This window comes from Tenrec ecaudatus, chromosome 8, assembly GCF_050624435.1.
Source record: "Tenrec ecaudatus isolate mTenEca1 chromosome 8, mTenEca1.hap1, whole genome shotgun sequence".
NCBI lineage: Eukaryota > Metazoa > Chordata > Mammalia > Afrosoricida > Tenrecidae > Tenrec > Tenrec ecaudatus.
The window spans coordinates 133,139,673-133,161,865 of NC_134537.1; the positions used below are offsets into that span (position 1 = coordinate 133,139,673).

Consider the following 22,193-nt stretch of genomic DNA (forward strand, 5'->3'; position numbering starts at 1 on the left):
AAACTCACAGGCGGTAGTTCTCCCTTGTCCTATGGGTCGCTATGAGTCAGCATTGACGTGGTGGCAGTGAGTTTGGTTTGGGGTATTATGCGAGCATGCTCTATTTAATACCTCCAGTCAATGTTTCGTTCCTTATATCTTTGCTAGATATTTAAAGAGAGCAACATTTTTGTGCAATTCTCTTGATTTCCTTTTAAAAATTACATCTGTTTTTGACCCATGTTATGATTTTCCAATAAATGAATCATTATTGTTTATTATTAGTCCATCTGATGGCTTATGCTGTGTATTATATATATTAAGCAGGCCAGTGAAATCCAATGGCGTTTTGTTCTCCTCTGCACTGGATTGTTTCTATGGAAAGCCCTACTGAAGTGCTCGTGGACATTTCATATGCAAGTTAATCTACAGAGAGCTTTTTCTCTTTTCTGTTTGAGTGCCCACTATGTAAGTGATATAGCAGTAGGTCTGTGAAATAAATAGGCTCTTTATGTACTTAGTTCCTGCAGTTCAAGTGAACAGTAAAACCTTTTGAGAATAAGAATGCTCACAATGCTTACCATAAAACATCTGATACTTGTTATTTTACAATAACAAGAGAAAAGCTCAATGCCAAAAGGTCAGTCACCAATTTAAGATTGAACTGTCTTTTAAGCGCAGACTTTTGTCTTTTACCTTGTGACACTCCCTTTCTGGGTGAAAGGTAGGGGCAAAGCGCTAGTGGTGCTGGGGCATGACTGCTGTACATTACTCCGGACTGAACAGGCCCTTCCATTGACCACCCTTCAGACTTTTCTGACTACACCTGGGAATCGATTATCCATAGAGAACTGAGGCTGGGGTGGCCCTGAGCTCAGGTTCTACTGGGAATGACTAGCCTTTTTTTTTTTTTTGTAGAAACAGAATGTGCCGAATGCTCACCTACAACCCTGACTTTTGTGGGCTAGCCATAAAATCTAGAGGAAAGAAAGTTAGAATAGGAATTATTCTATTCTATTGTTATTTTATTCAAGAATTATTCTAGTCAATATCCTATTTTATAAAGAAAGGAACTGAAACATTATTAAACTACTTGCCCCATGCCACACAACCAGTTTGTAGGATTAGAATTTAATTCAAGATAAGACATATTCTTGGTACTCCTTGGTGACACCTTTGAGTAAACATTAGCAGTGGATATTAATAGGGTAATACATAGGAAATTAGTTTACACTTGAGATGTTATATGAAGTCAGCACCTGAATCACTTTTAGGGGAGGGTGCATGTAAACCTGTAGAAGATAGAGCCTAAAAACAGTGATAAGAAAATCAAAACAGATAGAAGAGTCTGTCATCGTTTCTCATCCAGGATTTCAGTATGTGAATACCATGTAACATGACGACCAGGTCAGTTAATCCTCAGCTTAATAACATGGCTCCATCACAGCGCTTGCCTCAGCCAGGGTCTGAGGACTAACTTGGTCACTGTTTACCACTCCACCCCTCCGCCTTAAAAAAAAAAAAGGTCAAACACATGTTTGCTTTTTCCTCTCATCTTTCCAGATACCCTTTCTTTCCTCTGCCTTTTTTGGGAGAAAGCTATGTCACCTGTTGACATAGTTAGTCTAGAAATGACCTCCAGGAAAAAAGGTCACCATCGGGAGCCATACCGATCGAAATAAATAGGAGAACTGTGATTTTTGTACTGGCGCCAATTCTAAACTTAGATCCTTCCGAGACGGAAACATGAGCTTGCTAGCCAGCTGACCCTAATGCACACATAAAATTTATTCCTGAGGATGAAGGAGAAAGAAAAAGGCTATGCGGTCACCGATCTCCAGCTGAAACGTTCTGGGTGCAGCACTTTGTAGCTACTTGCAACTGGCAATTTTACACTCGATTGACCAGGAGATAATTTGAATAGGCTTTCATATGTGAAAGAGAGAGCTCATTTCTATTCTGATGGGCTAGGAAAGGCAATTTGGCACATTTTTCTTTGTCTACGTCACGCAAATAGTTAAATACTTCCGGTTGGAGCTGATTCTCCGCTTTAAAAATAGAAAACGCTTCTGCAGCTCTGGCCCATCCTCCATTCTGCATCTACCAGCCCTGTTCCGAGGGTTGCTGAATAGGGTTCAATGTCAAAGCCACTCTCCGGTTAGCACACAGAAACCTTTGTGGAAGTCTGAAAGGAAGAAAACATAGTTAGGAATCTTTCTTCTGGCTTAGAGCACTTGCGCCCAAGTCACCTGGTTCTCGCAGGCAGAAACGCCAAGCACGCTATGTCTGCAGATGTTGCTGTCGGCAGGAACTGCAGTAAGCACAGCCTCCTGAAAAGAAGGCTAGAGAGTAGAGAGGAACATTCTTCTAAACGCAAGGCTAGCTGGGCTATTCTGACCAGTCAAGGTTAGTATAGAAGCCATTTCAAATCCGTTGGTGTCCTGAAATAAGTAATACTGGCCTGTTTTTTTAAGGACTAACTTGAACCTGTGAGTGCTTTCCAGATTCTGGGATATAAAAGGTACAGTGCGGCAGAGAACTGCTCTGTCTTTTCACCTCTCACTGTTTGGGTGATGCATCTGCTGATGGTTTGTTTATGATGGCATATTAGACATGACAGTAAACTCTGAGAACTCCGAGTTGTTTACCTTTTCATTTCAGTAGATGTTTCTAAGTTGGTCTGGGAACAAGGAGATATGGTGGTAGTTAAGCAGGAAAATACTTTATAAATAATTAAATGTGGAAATGAAAAATCATTTAATTTTTACCATCCTGTGGGGGAGAACTGGAAGATAATGAATACAGCACAATGCTCTGACCCAGTCATTAATCTTCGTGATAGGAAAATATGAGTCTGACCCAGAATGAGGACAGTATCAGACAGGATCTTTGGAAGAAGAAAAAATTAAAGGATGTTTTAGCATAAAACAGTCAAAAACTAATGTGGTCAACAATAGATTTCAGATGCAGAGTTAAGAATAACAATAAAAATCTTAAAGGGTGTATGCACTATGGAATAGTTGTAGTTGGAAGAATATTTTTAAATGATTGTCATTTTTAAAACATGGAAGTAATATTTTAAAATAAGATAAAATACCACCAGCCCTTTAAAAATGTTAGAAAGGAGAAGAATCCCTTTCCCCATTACTAAGATACCACTGCTTTTTCTTATTCTTTAGCAATAAAATGATCTGTGAAGTTTTGAACAAAGGACCATGGTAGCATAGTGGGCTGCTACCTGGAAGGCCAGCAGTTCAAAACCACTAACCCCTCTGGAGGAGAGAGATGAGGCTTTCTATTTCCACAGAGAGTGACACTCTCAGAAACCCCAGAGGCAGGTCTAATTTGACCTATAGTGTTGTGAGTGGATTCAACTCCATGGGAGTGAGTTTAGTTTGGTTCGAGCATGGATAAAAAGAGTTGGCTCTGAAGAACAGTTCGTCAGTAACATTTAATAATGTGATGAAAGCTTATTGAGTCCCTACTGAGGTCCTAGGCTCTGTGCCAAATGATGGGAGTGAATAATAAATAGCCTCCTCTCCTGTATGGTGGTCTTTTAAAATCATTTTATTGGGGGCTCATACAACTCTCGTCACAATCCATACATAGGTCAATTGTGCCGAGCGCATTTGTACATTCGTTGCCATCATCATTCTCAAAACATTTGCTCTCCACTTAACCCCTGGCATCAGCTCCTCATTTTTATCCCCTCCCTCCCCACTCCCCCCACCCTCATGAACCCTTGATAATTTATAAATTACTATTTTGTCATATCTTACACTGTCCAATTCTCCCTTCACCCACTTTTCTGTTGTCTGTCCCTCAGGGAGGAGGTTATATGTAGATCCATGTAATTGGTTCCCCCTTTCCACCCCACCCGCTCTCCACCCTCCCTGTGTGGCCACTCTCACCACTACATCCTGAGGGTTTCATCTGTCCTGGATTCCCTGTGTTTCCAGTTCCTATCTGTACCAGGGTACATCCTATGGTCTAGCCAGATTTGTAAGGTAGAATTGGAATCATGATAGTGGGAGGGGGTGGGGGTGAGAGGAGGAAGCATTTAGGAACTAGAGGAAAGTTGTATGTTTCATCTTTGCTACACTGCATCCTGATTGGCTGTCTCCTCCCCACAACCCTTCCCTAAGGGGATGTCCAGTTGTCTGCAGATGGGCTTTGGGTCCCCACCCTGCATTCCCCCTCATTCACAATGATATGATTTTTTGTTCTTTGATGTCTGATACCTGATCCCTTCGACACGATGTGATCACACAGGCTGGTGTGCTTCTTCCATGTGGGCTTTGTTGCTTCTCAGCTAGATGGCTGCTTATTTACCTTCAAGCCTTTAAGACCTCAGACGCTATATATTTTGATAGCCAGGCACCATCAGCTTTCTTCAGCCCATTTGCTTATGCACCCATTTGTCTTCAGTGATAGTATCAGGGAGGTGGACTCACAATCCTATAAGATTCTTAAGGTCAAGGAGGAATGTCAACACTTATTGTATAAATAATGAGCAGCTCCTCCCTTCTTAAATAAAAAATAAAGTATCTACATATACATTTGATCACAGTTCTTAACAACCTAATGGAGTTTAAAAAGAAAAAAGAAAACCACTCATATCTCTTCAATGCAAATAACTCCTGTGGAAGCTGAAAAAGGGCCATTTAGAAATCTAATTTTGCGCAAATACATTTTTAGGCTACTTTCTTTTAAAATATTTAAATACATTAAAAAATATAATAAAGGAGAAAGGCCCCAGGCTTTCATTAAAAATGTCGTAGCATGTTTTCATCAAATTTAGTTTCAAATTTTTCCAACACTGTGAGCCAGAATGTTAAAGGATCCTGTCTTGTTAGAAATAAAGTGATCATATATATAAAAATTTGAGGTATTTATGTAGATAATTGGATACAGTCACAAAGATCAATAGTAGTGCTGATTTCACAAAACTAGAAGCCACCTAAACACTACTTGATAGGGAATCAACTAATAAGTAATGATATAGCTATATAATGCAATATACTATAAATATTATATATGCTGTAGGATTACATTTTTGAACTATAGTATGAATGACCACATTAAATGAAAGTAAACAGATTAAAAAGAGTATCAGTAATATAGCTATATCTCGGTTGGAAAATCAATACGTATTTAGAAAAACAAACCCTGGAAGTATATGCACAGAATTTTCATTATGGCTATAATTGATTAATGATATTATTTATTATATTTTTATGTTTTAAAATTTCTTTGTTCTGTTTCATACACTCCTACTGTACTGGTGTATTATTACTACCATTTCAAACATTCCTATTAATACATGAAAACATAAAAATAATGCCATTTTCATCATCAATTCAAATTTCTCATGTTTTAGGAGGTAACTATTTTATTGTTTCATCAGTAAACGAGTTAAGTAATGGTTATTGTGAGCCAGTTATGGATTCACAATCCACAGATGTCCCCGGGGAGTGCCAACATTTAAGGATGTAGCTACTAGTGAAACGGCCGGTGGTTTGAACTTACCCAGAGGGGCTGGAGGAGAGAGGGCTAGCAGTCTGCTTCTGAAATGTCACAGCCATGAGGACCCTTGGGAGCACGGCTTGACTCTGTACCTAAGAGATAGTCACTGAGTCAGGTGGACTTGACAGCTAACAATCACACACTATCAGTATCAGGGTTGACTGGAGCCTATTGTATCAGAAAAACTCATCGAACCATCAAAACAACCCAGTTGGCCTCTGGTTTGATCAGCTATTTTTGTTGACTTAGAAGCAAGGATGCAGAGACACCATGGTACATACTTTGGGCATGTTGTTAGCATTGGTCAGTCCCTAGGAAAGACCATCTGCTCGGTGAAGTAGAAGGGCAGTGAAAAAAAGGAAGACTCTCAAGAGATGGATTGACACAGTGATTGCCACAGTGTTGTCCAATATGCTGTGAGGACAGGACAGGACCTTCTTGGTGATCCCAATAGTGTTCCCATCTTTGTGCATAGGGTCACTATGAGTCAGAACCAACTAACAACATTGTAAGTTCAGGGAAGACATTCAGGAAGTGTAGGAGGATAAGAACCACCTGAACACTTGAAGCAATCTCTTAAGTTGTACGCTTCGCCCCACCCCAGCATCTAATTACAAGATGAATATATACTGGCATTTTCAGAAATGCCTTTTTAGCTATTGATCAGCTGCCTGGTCAGATGTTTTCCTTATTTTGGCACCTCAACCTCTTCTGGTACCCCTTTTTACTTCCTCTTTAATATGCCGATGTACTTTTGCTCAAATAAATTTCCTGTTAAATGGGGAAGAACGGACCTCTTCATTTAAGATAAACCCCATTCAAGAAAGTACTGCTGCTTGGACTTTTTAAGCCTTTGGAAGCAAATAATTACAAAGGAACAAAGCATCAGTTGCTAGTGAGTCAATTCAAGCTCATGGAGAACTCCATGTATTTCAGAGTGTAGCTCTTGCCCAGAGGGTTCTTGATGGCTGCGATCTTTTGAATAGAACTCCAGGAGTCAGCATTCTAGTTGTCAACTAAATGTGTAGCTATTTGCATTTGTGTGACCCAGAAATCCCTGTCAGTAAGAAATTGCAAATGACAGAGTACAGGAAATACATATATTCAACACATGATTCTGCCGCCCCGTTGTGTTGTTAGGTGCTGTTGAGTTGGTTCCAACTCACAGCTACCCTGTGTACAACACTGCCCAGTCCTGCTCCATCTTCACAATTCTTATGTTTGAGCCCATTGTTGAAGCCCTTGCATCCATTCATTGTCAAGAGCATTCCTCTTTTTCACTGCCTCTCCACTTTATTGAACATGATGTCTTTCAGGGACTGGTCTCTCTTGACAATGTCCAAAGTATGCAAGACAAAACCTCTCCATCCTTGCCGCTAAGGAGCCTTCCGGCTGTATTTCCCTCCAGACGGATTTGTTTGCTCTTTGGCTGTCCATGGTACTTTCAAGATTCTTCTCTGGCATCGTAATTCAAACGCCTCCATTCTTCGTCAGCATTCCTTTTCTCGTGTGCTCGTCCGCTACCTCCGGAAATGGTTGAGTGTCGACTACTGCTGTTGGTACAGCGAGTCTGTGTAGTTTTCCATCTTTGATATTTTCTGCATCATTCAGTATTTTCCCATAGAATCTTTTAATATTGCAACTAGAGGCTTGAATTTTTTCTTGAGTTCTTTAAGTTTAAGATTTAGGGAATGTGTTCTTCCATTACATTTCATTAAATTTATTTTACATTGTGCTCTTGAACTGTCCTTTGAAATGATCTGTTCCTCTCTTGGGCTTCCTCCTTTCTTCCCTCTGCTTTAGTTCTTTTGTGAGTAAGAGCCAGTTTCAGAGTCTCCTCACTTTCGATGCTGCCTTTTAACTTACTTCTTGCTGTCTTCATGTATGATGCTCCTGATGTCTTCCCCCAGCTCAGCAGGTCTTTTGCCATTAGTGTTCCATGCAGCAAATCTGTTTCTTGAGATGTTCTCAGAATTCAGGTGGGATAGATAGATGCAAGGTCTTATTTTGGCTCTCATGTATTTGTTTACATTTTGTTTACCTGTAATCTCAACTTCTATATGAGCAACAGCCCACTCCTGGCCTCCTTTTAGCTGCAGCCAGTTACCTTCTCCATCATCTCCTCCCACAGGTGTAGTTAATTTTCTGTCTGGAGAAGTTCATTTGCATAGTCACCATGTTGTTGACAAAAGCTTGCTGGTCTGGCAGAATTTTGTCATGCAATCTGTAGTTTCGTTCCAGCAATTGTTCCTTTCTTCTTTGCATTCCAATCTCCAGTAGTTATCAGTCCATCTTGACCACATGTTTGATGCATGTCATACTGAAGTTGTTGGTAGAATTCTTCAATTTCTGCATCACTAGCTTCAGTGGTTGATGCATAAATTCGAATAATAGTTGTATTGACTGGATTTCTTTAAATGGGCATAGATATAATCCTATTGCCAACAGCCTTGCACTGGAGGATAAATCTTGAGATGGGTGAGGAGTGCCACGGCATTCCTCTTGACTGCGTCATTTCTCCCCAGTAAACCAACCATATGGTTTCCTTATTCAGTATGGCCAGTGCCAGTCAATTTCAGTTCAAAAATGCCCAGGACATTGATCTCTATGCATTTCATTTCATTGTTGACAACTTGCAGTTTTCCTAGTTTCATACTTTGTGCATTCTGAGTTCTGATTATTAGTAAATTTTCTTGGGGGCCGTTTCTTATCAGAAACTGAAGGTCTTGAAGGTTTTACTCCCACAGACTTCCTCCGTTCACGGCACTCGGATGATTCTCCTTTAGGAAGGCAGCTCTTCCTCGGTCATATGTTGAAATGCCTTCTAACTTGAGGGACTCGTTGTCTGGCACTTTCTCTGGCCATGTCTGCTTCTGTTCAGTAGACCTTCAGTAGCTGACAATGTTTTGATGCCTATGCATAATGTTTTCAGTGACTAAGTCCTCTAAAATGGACAGCCCGTTCCAGTCTCTTCTTAGTCTGGAAGCTTTGCGAAAGCCTGTTCACTTTGGGTGTCCCTGGTGGTATTTGGAAGACCAGTGACATAGCTATAGCACAGCAGCAACACACACGTCACTAGAGTGTGGCACGTGGTCTGCATCACTAGAAAGAGGCTATTCTGAAGGAAAAGGAAAAAAAGAAAATGTTGCTTTGAGGAAATGAACAACCACTCTAGATTGGCCTACTCCAGGAATAGAAGAAAATAAATGAAAAATAAAAGGAAGAGCTATTCCATATAATTAATTTGATGATAACAGTGTGAGAGTATTTTAAAAAAGAAACCATTAAATATTAGTCTTAAGTTGATTAGATTTCATAGGTGTTTTCTGGTTAACCATGATTTGAACCCACTAGGTGTGGTTTTGGCAAGCCAGTAAGGTAGGGCAGGTCTAAGTGAGTAAAGAGGTGGGTGGAATTTTCATCCGCTTCCGCGATGAGACTCATAGAACTGCTCTAGGACAGGGTAGAACCATTCCTGTGACTTTCTGAGACTGTGACTCCTTCCGGGAGTAGAAAGCCTCCTCATTCACCTTCTCTTTATTTGTAAGCATGTGAATAGGGATAGGTTAGATGTGTTGAGCCTAAAACATATGCTATTTGGGAAACTGTTAAAGAAAAAAATTAAATAAATAAAGAGTTGTATATAAGGTTCTTGCAAGTTAGAGGATCTGAACTTTAAGCTTCACTGGTTCATGGTAAACCCATCTCTAAGATTGCTGACTTAATATTTTATTGCTAAAGGAACTGCAAAATATTTTTACATTTTGAATTGTTCATATATGCAGTTCTCATTGAAGTTCATCTTCTCTTACAATTCTCTGTTTCAGGGAAGACTCAGGCCCTTTCTATTTTGAGATCATAGTGGGGAAAGTGGGTAGGAACCAAACTCAGGTCTGGATCTCTCAGTACCCTTACACTAGCTCTGTAAGGAGACTACACACCGCTTCTGTTGTGGGAAACGCAATTGGGAGAAGTCAAAGGAACTCTAAAACAATGAAGTATTTCTACCATAATAACAACCAGAGACCTAGCTGTGATGCTTTTATTTCTTTGCAGGTCCAAAATTGTAAGCTAAAACAAAATTAGGACCAACCATATCTGAATAATGAGGGAGGATCAATAAGAAAAGGCAGTTTGGAAAATAAGCCAGATTTTACCAGCTGTTTTTCATTTTGTAAGGACAAGGTCATATTACAAGGAGCTCAGAGTTCCCTAAAATGGCCGCACGAGATTAGCACGTGACAACTGATTTTAAATTTATTTTTAAATGCTGATATAAAGATGAGTCGGATTTATCTCAACAGTGGCTGGCTTGAAGTGCCTTGGGGAGATGGTGATTTAGGTATGGCACAGACCTTTACAAAATCGTGCATCTGAAAATGTGACGGTTTCCTCTAGCAGTGTGCTGTTTACAAAGCAGAGCCGACGCTCTCCTTGTAAATCGTACACCAGATGTCCGGGAACTAGTGTTGTTTCTAAATATAGTCAGCTACAGAAAAGACCCTAATAGTAAATGTTTGATTATGTAATGAAAGCTGAAAGTATTTTGTAAAATAATTTTTCATTGAACAATTTATGCTAAAGAGTTCAATTGAACTGTTGTTATTGTTATTTTGTCAGGCTTGGGTTACTTTTTTTATTTGAGATAACTAACTAAAGACAAAAAAGGCTATTAAGATTGCTGGATTGTTATACATTAAGGTATTTTTATTTTGCTTAGTATTGAGAAAGTTATAAACACTTGAAATATAACATTTACCTGTATTAAAAAAACAAATTAGTGAATCCTGAATACGTTTGACCAGAAATCTAAATCTCTTTCGGTAGAGTCAATTCTGACTCAAGATGACCCAAGGTATAGTGACGTTTATTAAGTAAAGTTCCTGTGATTAAATTTCTAATTTTGAAATAGAAAAACAGAAGATGGGCCATGACTTAATTAAAGCAGAAATTAGAGTCTCACATAGATTCTTTGATTTTCATATGTTACCAGGTTAGTTATAAGATTATTTTAGGGAATTACAAGGAATTAATGAAGTAGCATTGCTTAGGAGTGAAGTAAGCAGAATACAAAACAAACCAAAAAATCAAAGTTTGGTTTGTTCTCACTGAGTAGCAGGCCTGCGCTGTACTTGTAACCGATTGCTAAAGCTTTATTTCTTTTTACTTCGAAGAGCAAAACTGTCTGTAGCAGCTGCTGGTGGTCAGTCAGAAACCACTCAATCGCTTTATATGGTTTACTTAATCTGACAGCGCTGAAAACATTTTCGTTAACAAATGTGATTATTTATTGTTTCACTTTCCTTAGTTTGAGGAAAGAAGATTCACTGTTCCCTTAGATTCATGAGCCCCCGACCCCACCCCATGCTCTATAGTTTATGATTAGCAAATAATACCAGGTATTACATTTGGGTGATTTATATAACACGCTTTGCTAATCCTACTTCAATCTAGCTTCATAGATAGTGCCTTTCCCCTCCTCCCCCTCATCCTCCCAACTGCCTTCCTTTCTCTTTCCTTCCTTCTTCTCTTTACTCCTCCCCTTTCTCCCGCCCTCTGTCTTTCTGTGGACCAGCAAGGCAGCCTGAAGTTGCGCAGCAGACTGAGCACACACATCAGTAGACAAGGGAGGAGAGTGGGTGACATACCTCTCAGCTGCAAATATCTTAGCTGTTTCGTCTCTTTAAAGCCTTCATCAGACACTAAAAGGAAAGGAGTCCAATCTGAATCCAAAGGGCCATGTCTCTGCCGTTTCCCGTCTCAGCATCCGGTTAGTTACTGTTAGCTAGAGGCAGTGACGGAACCTTGATGGCTTAGTGGTTACGAGGAGCGGGGCTACGATCTGCTTGGACGGTAGTTTGAAACAACAGGCTCCGTGGGAGAAAGCCGGGGCTTTCTGCTCCTGAAAATGGTTGGTATCTGAGACCCACAGGGGGTCACTGTGAGTCAGCACTGACCCTGGCAGTGATGGACAGTGAATCCTCACCCTAAAATTCAGGACACATTCTTTAAGAAATAAATTAAGGATGCTGAAGTGTATTAAGCCATTATACAGTACAAGTGACATAAGCCTTATAAATATTGTGATTATTTACATTGAAACAGATTTATGCATAATCACTTAATGATTACTTAAATAATTACTGATTTATTGTTTCTCTGCTGATCAAATGAACAAAGTAGTCTCATCTTTGTTGCCTATTTAGAACACTAACCTACTTATTTTCATATCTTCTTATCTTTCTTTAATAAAAATTGAGGGTCACTCGGAAATCAGCTTGCTTACTTTAGTGATAAAATGATAGATGCGTATAATTTTGAAAGTATAAAATTTCTCCTTAAGAGCTGGAACCGGAAACATAGTCATTCCCCAACGTATATTACTTATGATAATGAATATTGCCATTTATGGAGACCATAATGTTCCAATTTCTCATAGGTTATTAGTTTGCCACTGAATTTGGTCCTCTCAGCATATATTCATAATGGTGTGCAACACTGCAATTCTTGTCTTTAATACATAATAGGGCTTTCCGTGTTGGAAAGGAAAAACAGTCCACAAAAGCTAATAGCTGACTCTCTTTTGAACTAAGAAGGCAAAGAATTGAATGTCTGGCTTACTCAGTTTCTAGAAGAGCCAGAAGTAATGCTAGCTGGAAATATAAGTCCACACACACAGAGAGAGGCAATGCAGTTGCCTCTGGCTTTGAGACTCCACGTGTGCCTTATTTGAAACCCAGTTATGGCTGTCCTGGGACTCCAGATAAACAGTATAAGATTCCGAGGGTAACCTCTACCCTGGGAGTTGCCATTTCTCTTCCCTTTAAATGATTGGTGAGACTTATTTTTCTTTGTCTTTTTTGCTTCTGAAACCAAAGTGCAGAAAAAAATCCCGTGAAAGGGAACCCGAATGAAACAGGTTATATATTTTAAGTGTAGGAGAAAATTAATAAGGACTTGCACACAATTAAAGTTTGTGTATATCTAAAAGCAAACCCAAAATACTAGAAACCCTTTTCAATTTCCCGCCCCCTGCGTTATTGCTGTCAGGTGCTGCTGACTTGTCTCCCGTTCCTCCAGCACTCCCTGCCTCTGCCTCTGCCTCGTCCTCACCATCGTTACTGGGTTTGATCCCATTGCAGAAGCTATCTGTCGGTTCCTGGTGTTGAGGGCTATCCATTTTTTAACTGATCACCATCTACAATCCCACTTCATAAACAAACTTACTGCCATTGAGTCGATGTCAATCACAGCCACCTTCCAGGACCGGGTGGAACGGTCCCTGTGGGTTCCGAGACTGTGACTCCTTACAGGAGTAGAAAGCCCCCTCTGTCTCCCGTGGAGCCACTGGGGGTTTTGAACTGCTGACCGTGAGAATCACAGCCCAAGTAGTTAATGCTATGCCACTTGGGATCCTTTATTGACTATAATTTGACCAAAATTTAGAATCCATCTGTAGCTTTGAGTTCCTTATGATGAGTTATTTTCACTTCTATTGACCAACTCTTACATGATTGGTGTATACAAAATTGTAGCCTGCCACAGTGACTGCATTCTAGTTTTGTAAAGAATAAACTAAACGAAGTTATTTCTTAGACTGTTGTTGTTAGTTGCAGTTGCTATTGAGTCAATTCAGGCCAAGATTCATGATTCAAGGTGACCTCCCAGGCGTCCGGGCACAACTGTGTTCCATGGGTTTCCATGGCTGTGACCTTTCGGAGGCAGATCACTAGCTATGTCTGCTGAGGCTCCTACGTGGATTGCAACCAGCAGCATTCCAGCCAGAAGTCAAGGGCTTAGCCATCTGAGTCACCCAAGAGTCCTTCTCGGACTCATGGGGATGTAGTGCTTACAAGATGGGCTGCTAACCTCAAGGTAGGTGGTTCAAACCCACCAGCTGCTCCCTGGGAGAAACATAAGGCTTCCACTGCTGTAAACAGTTACAGTGTTGAAAACCCACAGGGGCAGTTCTACTGTGCCCTACAGAGTTGCTATGCGTTGGTATCAACTCGGTGGCACTGGGTTAGAAGTAAGAAGAGGAAAGAAGAAAATGACAGCAACGAAGGAGTCCAAGAGAAATTTACTGTATTACCAGCAATTAACATGCTTGGCATACTGTGCATGTGCGCGTGTCACTGTGTGTGTTGAGGGAGGCGGGGGTGTTTTTTGAGAGGCAGGATTACAAAATGTTAAAACTAGTTGCTGTGCAGTTAGAAGAGACGTTTTAATGGTGCGTCAGTTTCTTTACATTTGTGTGATCTTGAGATAGTTAGCTAACATCTCTGGGCCTCCATTTCTTCACCTGGACAAGAGAGAGAAAAGTGCCTTTCTTAACGCCGCCGGCTGAGGAGTAAAAGCACTCATCGAGTGACTGGACAGAACCTGGTGGACAAGGAAGGGCTTAGTAAGTGTGTTCTGTTTGGTTTAGTTTTCCCTCTTTTAATATCGGCCTGCCAGGTTCTGAATAAAGAAATTGTTGTTGACATAAGGTGCTACCAAGTAGATTCCTACTCATAGTGATGCTACGTGTGGCAGAAAGAAATATTGCCCAGTTTGGGCCCATTGCTGCACCCACTGTGTCCATCCAACTTCTGGGTCACCTCCTTCTTTTTCACTGATATTTGGTTTTATCAAGCATGATATATTTTCTAGGAATTAGTCTCTTATAATATTTCCAAAGTACATGAGACTAAGTTTCTCCATCTTCGCTTCTAAGGAGCATTCTGGCTCTGTTCTTTCCAAGAAAGATATGTTTATTCTAGAAGTTCATGGTACTTTCAATATTTCTCACCAGCACTGAAGTTCAAATGCATCAAATCTTTGTGTTCTTCCTTATCCAGTGTCCGACTTTCATATTCACACAAAGCAATTGAAAATACCATGGCTTGGGTCAGGCACACCTGATTGTTAAAAGGAACATCTTTGTTCTCCAGCACTTTTAAGAGGTCTTGTTCAGCAGATTTATATAATGGAGTGTGTCCTTTGATCTCTGTACCATTGCTTTCATGAAGACCCTTGTGGATCCAAGCAAGATGAAATCCATGATATATCGTCAATCTTTTCACTGTATCATGATTTTGCATATTAATCCTTTTTGGTGGATATATATTATTATGTAATATATATTAATATATTACAAGAGCTCTAATCTATACCGAAGTCCTTGTTTGTTTGTTTGCTTGTTTATTTCTGTCATTGTGTTGGGTCACCTTTCTTTGGAATGGGCACACATATGGCTGGTCAGTTAGCTATCTGCCAGATTTCTTGAACTAGAGAAGTGATTGCTTGCAGTGCTCTATCAGCTTGTTGGCACATTTCAGTTGGCATTCAGCCGATTCCTGGAGCCTTGGGTTTTGCTATTGCCTTCAGTTCAGCCTGGATTTCTTCCTTAGGTGTCTTTGGTTGCTGATCCTATGCTATCTCTTGAAATGTTTGAGTGTTGACCAGTCATCTTTGGTAAGGTGACTCTGGGTATGACGTCCATTGTCTTCTGTTGTTTCCTGCATCAGTCACTATTTTGCCAATAGAATCCTTCAATATTAAAACTGGAGGCTTGGATTTTTCTTCAGTTCCTTTAGTTAGCATATTCCAAGTGTATTCATCCTTCCATACTTTCTAAAGAAATTATTAGTTTTGCTCAATTCCCAGTGTTTCCTGGGAATTGAAATGAGGTCTCATCTTTAAAATATGATCGAATGCTTCCAATTGATAAAAGCCGAGGTATCATTCTCTTTTGCAGGAGAAAATATAACATGATCAAAGCACCTAATTGTGCCGCCAGAAACGGTTTTATACATCACACACATTTGAAACATAGTCCTCTCAAAACGTTCAGAACACTTGTGAAGGAAAGTTGGTTGGACTATACTGGTGTGTTATTGGTGGTTATTGGTGGAGGTAACCATGAAATAAGGGCACACTCTGTGTGTGAAAGGAAGTTCAAATTTCTCAAACTGACTTCTTCATACCCACTCCAGAACGTTCAGAGTAATGGGAAAACTTGAGCTTTACATAAGGACTGAACATATACTCTTGTGGAAAGAGACAAGACTGCAAATATTATGAATGGAATTCTTGAGAGCTGGCAGACCCTGAGAAAGCATTTCTTGTGGTCGGTATACTTAGAGGTCAACGAATAGACCTAAAAGTAGTGAGTCTTCACATACTTGAATCTGTGTGTTTTAGAGGATAGTTTACATTTATATAGGATAGTCTTTATAAGTTTTAACATAAATATGATCCATAAAACAAGTTAATGCAAAGCAGGACTACTTCAAGGCGCAACGAGTCATGAGCTGATTGTCATTGAGCATCCTGTTGCCTATTGCCATGAACCCAGCCTCATCCGTGCTTCAGGAAAGACAGGTAATACTTAGCCTGCAGTGAGAGGCACAACAAAGGAGCCAGTGTGGTTTCTTGGTTAGAATAATTGGTTTCTTGATACTTCAAGTAAGAAGCAATTGTCCCAGTACTTTTACAGATATCTTGTTGAACACAGAATTTGAATATTTTGTATTCCAGAGAAATCAATTGTTTGTATTAAGATTCGCTTTGACTCAGAGATTTTTGTTTTCTTTCTTCTTTTTTAACAGGTTCCTGGGCGGATCGATCACCACTCCACGAAGCAGCGAGTCAGGGTCGTCTTCTTGCTCTGAGAACACTCTTATCACAGGTAAAATATTTCATAGAACCAAAAGTATGCCTTCCCTCATGAGTATATAGCACCAGGTGTCTAAGTAAATTAATTTAGATATAAAAAAAAGATAGCGGAAAAATTCTACTACAGCCCTTTGCTTTTAATTCAGATAATCAAATTGTTTATTTATCTTTGAAACTTCTTTAGAATATTTTATTGTAATCTTATTTCTTGGTATTTCAAATTTCTGATACAGTATTGAAGATGTACTCAAGTATAGCTTACATCTATGTATTATTAGTAAGCCTGCTAGATATGCTTAACTTTGCATAATGTGCACACTATCTAGCTAATTGCAGATGTAACACAGTCATAAAACATTCAAAAAGAGGTAATCAGATCAGATCCCCAATCTTTAAAACATGCATATGATGGTAATATGTCATATGCTTTAAGGACTTGACTACGAAGACGAATAGAACAATCACTTCTGCATTTGCCTGTTCAGAATCATCAGAGGAGAAGTGGAAAAACCAAAAAGCAAAATAAACATTGTCGGTCACATGAGATAACAACCTGGCATGGGCTTTTCCATTCTTTGTAAGATTCCAGTGTGATTTAAACATACATACACCCCACTCTGCAGAACATGGCCTTCATGCTGACCAGTGTTAAGAAGAAAACCATTTTCTCAGCTGGCTGTGAGGCAGGAACTAGAGTAGCCAACAATGACGGCAAGCACAAGCATGCTCTCGTGCTGAGTTGCTCATCTGTAGTGAATAATGTCACATGGGTTTTGCCAGATGTGGTGAAAAACATGTGAAACGGTTTGCTACCCATCAGTAAACGATACACTTCAGATTAGTGAATTAGCATAAGTAAAACCATGGTTTCCCTGCTTACTGTTTATTGTCCCTGTCTAAACAAACCGAATCGACCAGCATTGAGTGGATTCTGACTCACGGCAATTCTATAAGACAGAGTAAGTTTGCTCTCCCGGGTTTCTGAGACTGTACGCCTTTATGTGAGCAAATAGCATCATTTTTTCTCCCAAGAGTGGCTGGTGGAGTTGAACTGCTGACCCTTTGGTTAGCAGTTCAATGTATAACCCAGTGCCTTGTCCCTGTCCAAGGAGTACGTTTGTAAAGAGACTTTTCTTCTGGAGAAAGGTATTGTCTGATGGGGAAAGAAAGATGCCACCATACCTGAGAGCAGAACCTTTGATGTGGTTAAAGAGTGGGGAAGGGGTTTGTTGACTAGAGATGAGTAAATAAGTCCAGGAATGCCATGCTTACTTTGATACTGGGTAATCTGACACTGGGTTCCCACGGGGCTCAGAAGACCTGGATGCAAGGCAGGCACTTGAAGCTCAGAACCTATGTGGACCTTCACTTTCTCATCTTTAAAATGATGGACAAGATGCTCCCTTCCAGTCTTACCATGTGACTATTTTGCTCTGCTCATCACTTAGTGGAGAAACCCATGCTCATAAAAAGGTCAATAATTAAGAAAAGGGGATTGCCTTGGACAGGATCATGAAGTTCTTTGAGAGGAAAGTAGTGTTAGATTATTTCTCAACATGTATCTCATGTCCATCAGCAGATCAGCCAAGGGAAGTCCTAGGCTGCACCAAAGCCCTACGTGAAAGGAAACCTCAAGCTTTTCAGCTGCTCTGTCCTAATGTGTGTGGCTGCAGGGGGGGCAGTGCCCAAGGGTGACTGCCGCTAGCCCACCTAAAATCATTGGAAGTCTGATTTAAGTAATCTTAGAAATTACCACTTGCGTGTGGCAAATGTTATCTTTGGATGGGTGATTGATGATATGATCGCTTGCTTTGATTTTGAGATTCTTCATATCCCTTCTGGCATCAAGATTGTTATATCTGTTATATGGGGACTAGGCCAGGAATCTTACTGCAAGTAGATAGTAGATCACAAAAGATAGTAAGAAAGGAAAGAAAAATCTGTAGCCCTAATTATTGTACTTGGATGTTTCCTATTTAAGTGCAACAAGCATTTCAGAAATGTTCACTTAGTTTTCATGGAACAATGATGAATCACATTGTAAGCATTTTCTATATGTTGGCGTTATGGTAATAAGGATTTGACAGATATCATCTCATTTAATCCTCATGATAACCCTTAGAGTTAGATGTTAGGTTACTTGTGTTGTGTAGTCAAACTAGAATACAAGTAGACGTCTAACTGACCCCGCATCCAGAGTTCTTAACCTCAACACACAACTTAATCACATCTATTAAGTGACAAAAATTTACAAGGCAGCTTATTACATTTTTTAACTTTTTTGTACATTCAGGATAGGCTGACCTTAATTTTATATCAATACCGAAAAACTCAAACTTACTGCCCTAGAATTGATTTCAATTCATAGTGACCCTATAGTAAAACAAATAAAAACCTCAAAAAGAAAGAGGAACATATTAAAAACTAGAACACATTTAAACTGTATCATAAGGGAAATCCAGTGGTGAGGTGCTAAATTTTAACCTAACTGCAGCTGCAATAATCTACTTCCCAAGGCACTCTGCATCATAGGTCCATGGTCAGAGGGACTTCACCAGAGGCTTAATCCACGTGTATTCCCCTGCACTTTTAACTTTTAGGGCTACAATGTAAATGCAGTAACCATAGACCATATCACCCCATTACATGAAGCCTGCCTCGGGGATCATGTGGCTTGTGCGCGGACTCTTCTGGAAGCCGGAGCTAATGTAAGCATCTTTTGAAAATATTAAAACACTTAAATCTGTTGCCTAAGAGCTGAACACAAGTCTCTTATTGCACCCTTTTCCCCAGCCGCCTTCCTTCTTTTTCTCTTTTTCTTTCTTAGTAGTGTTCAAAACTAGCAGAATAAACCTCTTTAATTGTGTCACCCTAATCATTGTGCTCTGAGAAGGATTTTTCATAATTGTGAAAATGGGGAGCATGCTACATACAGATATGCACTACTCTAAATGAAAATAGATGGAGATAATTCCATTTGATACCTTTGCCATCTAATAGATGATTCCACGCGTTTCTCTAGGTAAATTCTCAGACGGAATGATCAATTGGACCTATTTAAACTGCAAAGAGTTCATCACAATTTCAACAATATTGCAACTTTTCTTCCTGCTTTTACTGATAATTGGTTCTCGTGGGGTTTTTAAAAACAATTTCAAAGCATTTATTTAATTTACATGAGTGACTATGCAACTAGTGAAGGTATTTGACTCCAGTGTTTGTCTGATTGATTACATCTTGAAATCCTACGGTCGTCCTTATTGACGATGTTTGTTGTTGGACATCACTGAGTCAGTTCCAACTCACAGAAATGAAATAGGTTGAAAACCTCCCTGGTCCTTGTTAATGTGCGAGATAAATACACTCTGACATATCTTCCAAAATGGTACAACAGATGGCACAGTATTTTAAAGGTGCAATGAAGTCAGTTAATCATAAGCAATCCTAGAAATTTCACGCTCAGATTTTTGGTTGGTTTAGGTCAATGCAATTACAATAGATGGTGTGTCTCCGTTATTCAATGCATGTTCACAAGGAAGTTCAAGTTGTACGGAACTTCTTTTGGAATATGGCGCCAAAGCGCAACTGGAGTCGTGTCTTCCATCTTCCACGCACGAGGCAGCCAGTAAAGGTAATGTAGTGATGAGATTCCGTGATTTGGGGAGAAGCTTTGTTCAGCTGCATGCAGTGTTCGTTATTTTTCCATAAATAGAACTATAGGGAAGACATTTTGGGGCAAGAAGGGTTGTGTTGGGGGGAGTTTTCCATTAAGTTTATTATTATTATTCCTCCTTTGAATCGACAGGTCACCATGAATGTCTAGCAATTCTGATATCCTGGGGCATAGATGTTGACCAAGACATTCCTCATTTGGGGACTCCACTGTATGTAGCCTGTATGGCACAACAATTCCACTGTGTCAGGAAACTTCTTTATGCAGGTATTTTTCTTTGAAATGCTTTCTATTCACACAAGTATTCACCTTTATATTTACTGTATATACTCATGTATAAGCTGAGTTTTTCAGCACATTTTTAATGCAGTCTTTGTGGTAAAATTAGGTGACCCAACTGAATTTGGGTTGGTCGGTAGTTTGCTGTACCATCAATGAAAGCTGTGTGCAGCCTGGCAAACACTATGGAGCGGTTCAACCCTGTCGTAAACTGGCAATTCCCTGGAAGTCTCTCTAGATTGAGTTTGTTACAAAAATATTCTTATTAAAGAAAAGCATTCCCATATATACATGTGTAAGACCCTCAAAATATGTACTGTCCTTGAGAACTCTCCTGCATCTCTGAGTTCATAAACGAATATATGTTGTTAGGTGTCTTGAGTTATCTCTGACTCATTGAGACCCTATGTACAACAGAACAAAACTTTGCCCAGCCCTGTGCCATCCAAAACAGATTATTCTTAGCTGGCAAGAGGTAAGAGCCCTGTGGTGTTGTGGTTATGAATTGGGCTGCTAATTGAAAGGTCAACGGTTCAAAGCCACCCACTAGTCTTTGGGAAGAAGAGGAGGCTTTCCACTCTCATAAAGAGTTACAGTCTCAGAAAGCCTCAGGGGCAGTTCCGTTCTATCCTATAGGATTGCAGTGAGTCGGCATCACCGTGGTGACAGGGAGGGACAGGTGTCATCTTGAATTGTTCTATGCTGGAGGCCATTCTTGCAGCCACTGTGTCAATTCATCTCACAGCGAGTTATCCTCTCTTTTACTGCCCTTCTGCCAAGCCCTTCTCCAGGGACTTGAATGTACGGATAACCTGTCTGAAGCACAGGACATGAAGTCCCACGATGCTTGCTTCTAAGGGACATTCTGACTGGACTGCCTCCAAGTCAGATTCATCAGCTCTTCTTTCAGTCTGTGGTACTTCCAATATTCTTAACTAATACCACACTTCAATATAGCAATTAGTCTGTCTTCCTTATTCGTTTTCCACCTTTCTTGTACATATGACGCCAGGTATTGCTCAGTCTTCAGAGCGCTGTCTACGCTCTTCACCACTTTATAGAGGCCTTGAATAGCAGGATTGACCAGTGCTGTACATCTTTGATTTCTTTATGGCTGCTTCAAGTTCTCTGTATTTGGCATACATATTACTAAGCATATGAATATACAGTTGGCTCAAACAATGGGGAGTCAGGGGTACAAATCCACTGTAGAGTCAAAAATCCTCATACAACTTTTGACTCACCCCAAACTTAACTGCTAATATCGTAATGTTGACCAGAAGACTAAGTGATGATACACATTCTTAATATTTTTATGTTGTATATTTCCACATACAACTCATATTTTCAGTAAGAGATAAGAAAGATATTTCCTCCCCTACAAATGCAACATTTTCCCCAATGCAGATCACATCGTTTTCTTGATGACTTCAAAATTTCATTTTCTTTCAATGGTCTTTATTGCAATAGTCCTCAATACAATGGTCCTGGATTAATTTACCTGGAAACAATGGACACCTGTAGCTTCAGATGGAAGGAATGCAGAGTGGCTATATTAAAAAGAATTGGTGATCTTTCAACAATGGCAGGGGTTACCATATAATCAATAAACTGATGATATTGAAGGAACAAGTCCACGCTTCACTGAGAGCATTAGTGGAACCACGGATCCAGGACCGGACAGAATACCAACAGAGATGCTTAAAAAGGTTTCAATGCTGGAAGTACTCATGTGTCTGTGCCACGAAATGTGGAAGACCGTTACCTGACCAACCAACTGGAGGGCCTTCATATTTGTGCTATTCGAAAGAAAGGTGGTTCAGACGCATGTGGAAACTATTGGACATTGTCATTTATACCACAACAAAAGTTTTCCTAACTCATCCCCAGACAGTTGCAGCAACAGATCAATAAGGAGCTCTTAGGAAATGAAACGTATTTTCAAGAGGACGTGTAATAGAGTGGAGCGAGAGCTATCCTTGTGGCTATGGATCTTGGCTAAAAGCAGAGACTACCAAAGGTGCTCACCTGTGCTCTTTGACCATGCAAAGGTATTTGACAGTATGGAAATGTCATA

The 22,193-nt window shown here is 40.0% G+C and overlaps 1 protein-coding gene across 2 annotated transcripts in view; it reads left to right on the forward strand.

Moving 5' to 3' along the window:
* ASB5 (ankyrin repeat and SOCS box containing 5) overlaps positions 1-22,193 on the forward strand; it is a 104,447-nt gene that overhangs the window by 74,764 nt on the left and 7,490 nt on the right. For both annotated transcript variants that reach the window (XM_075556860.1, XM_075556859.1), the window contains 4 exons: positions 16,098-16,177; positions 18,765-18,872; positions 19,645-19,795; positions 19,970-20,104. In XM_075556860.1, coding sequence (XP_075412975.1) covers positions 16,098-16,177; positions 18,765-18,872; positions 19,645-19,795; positions 19,970-20,104 — 474 coding nt within the window. The remainder of the gene's footprint in view (positions 1-16,097; positions 16,178-18,764; positions 18,873-19,644; positions 19,796-19,969; positions 20,105-22,193) is intronic.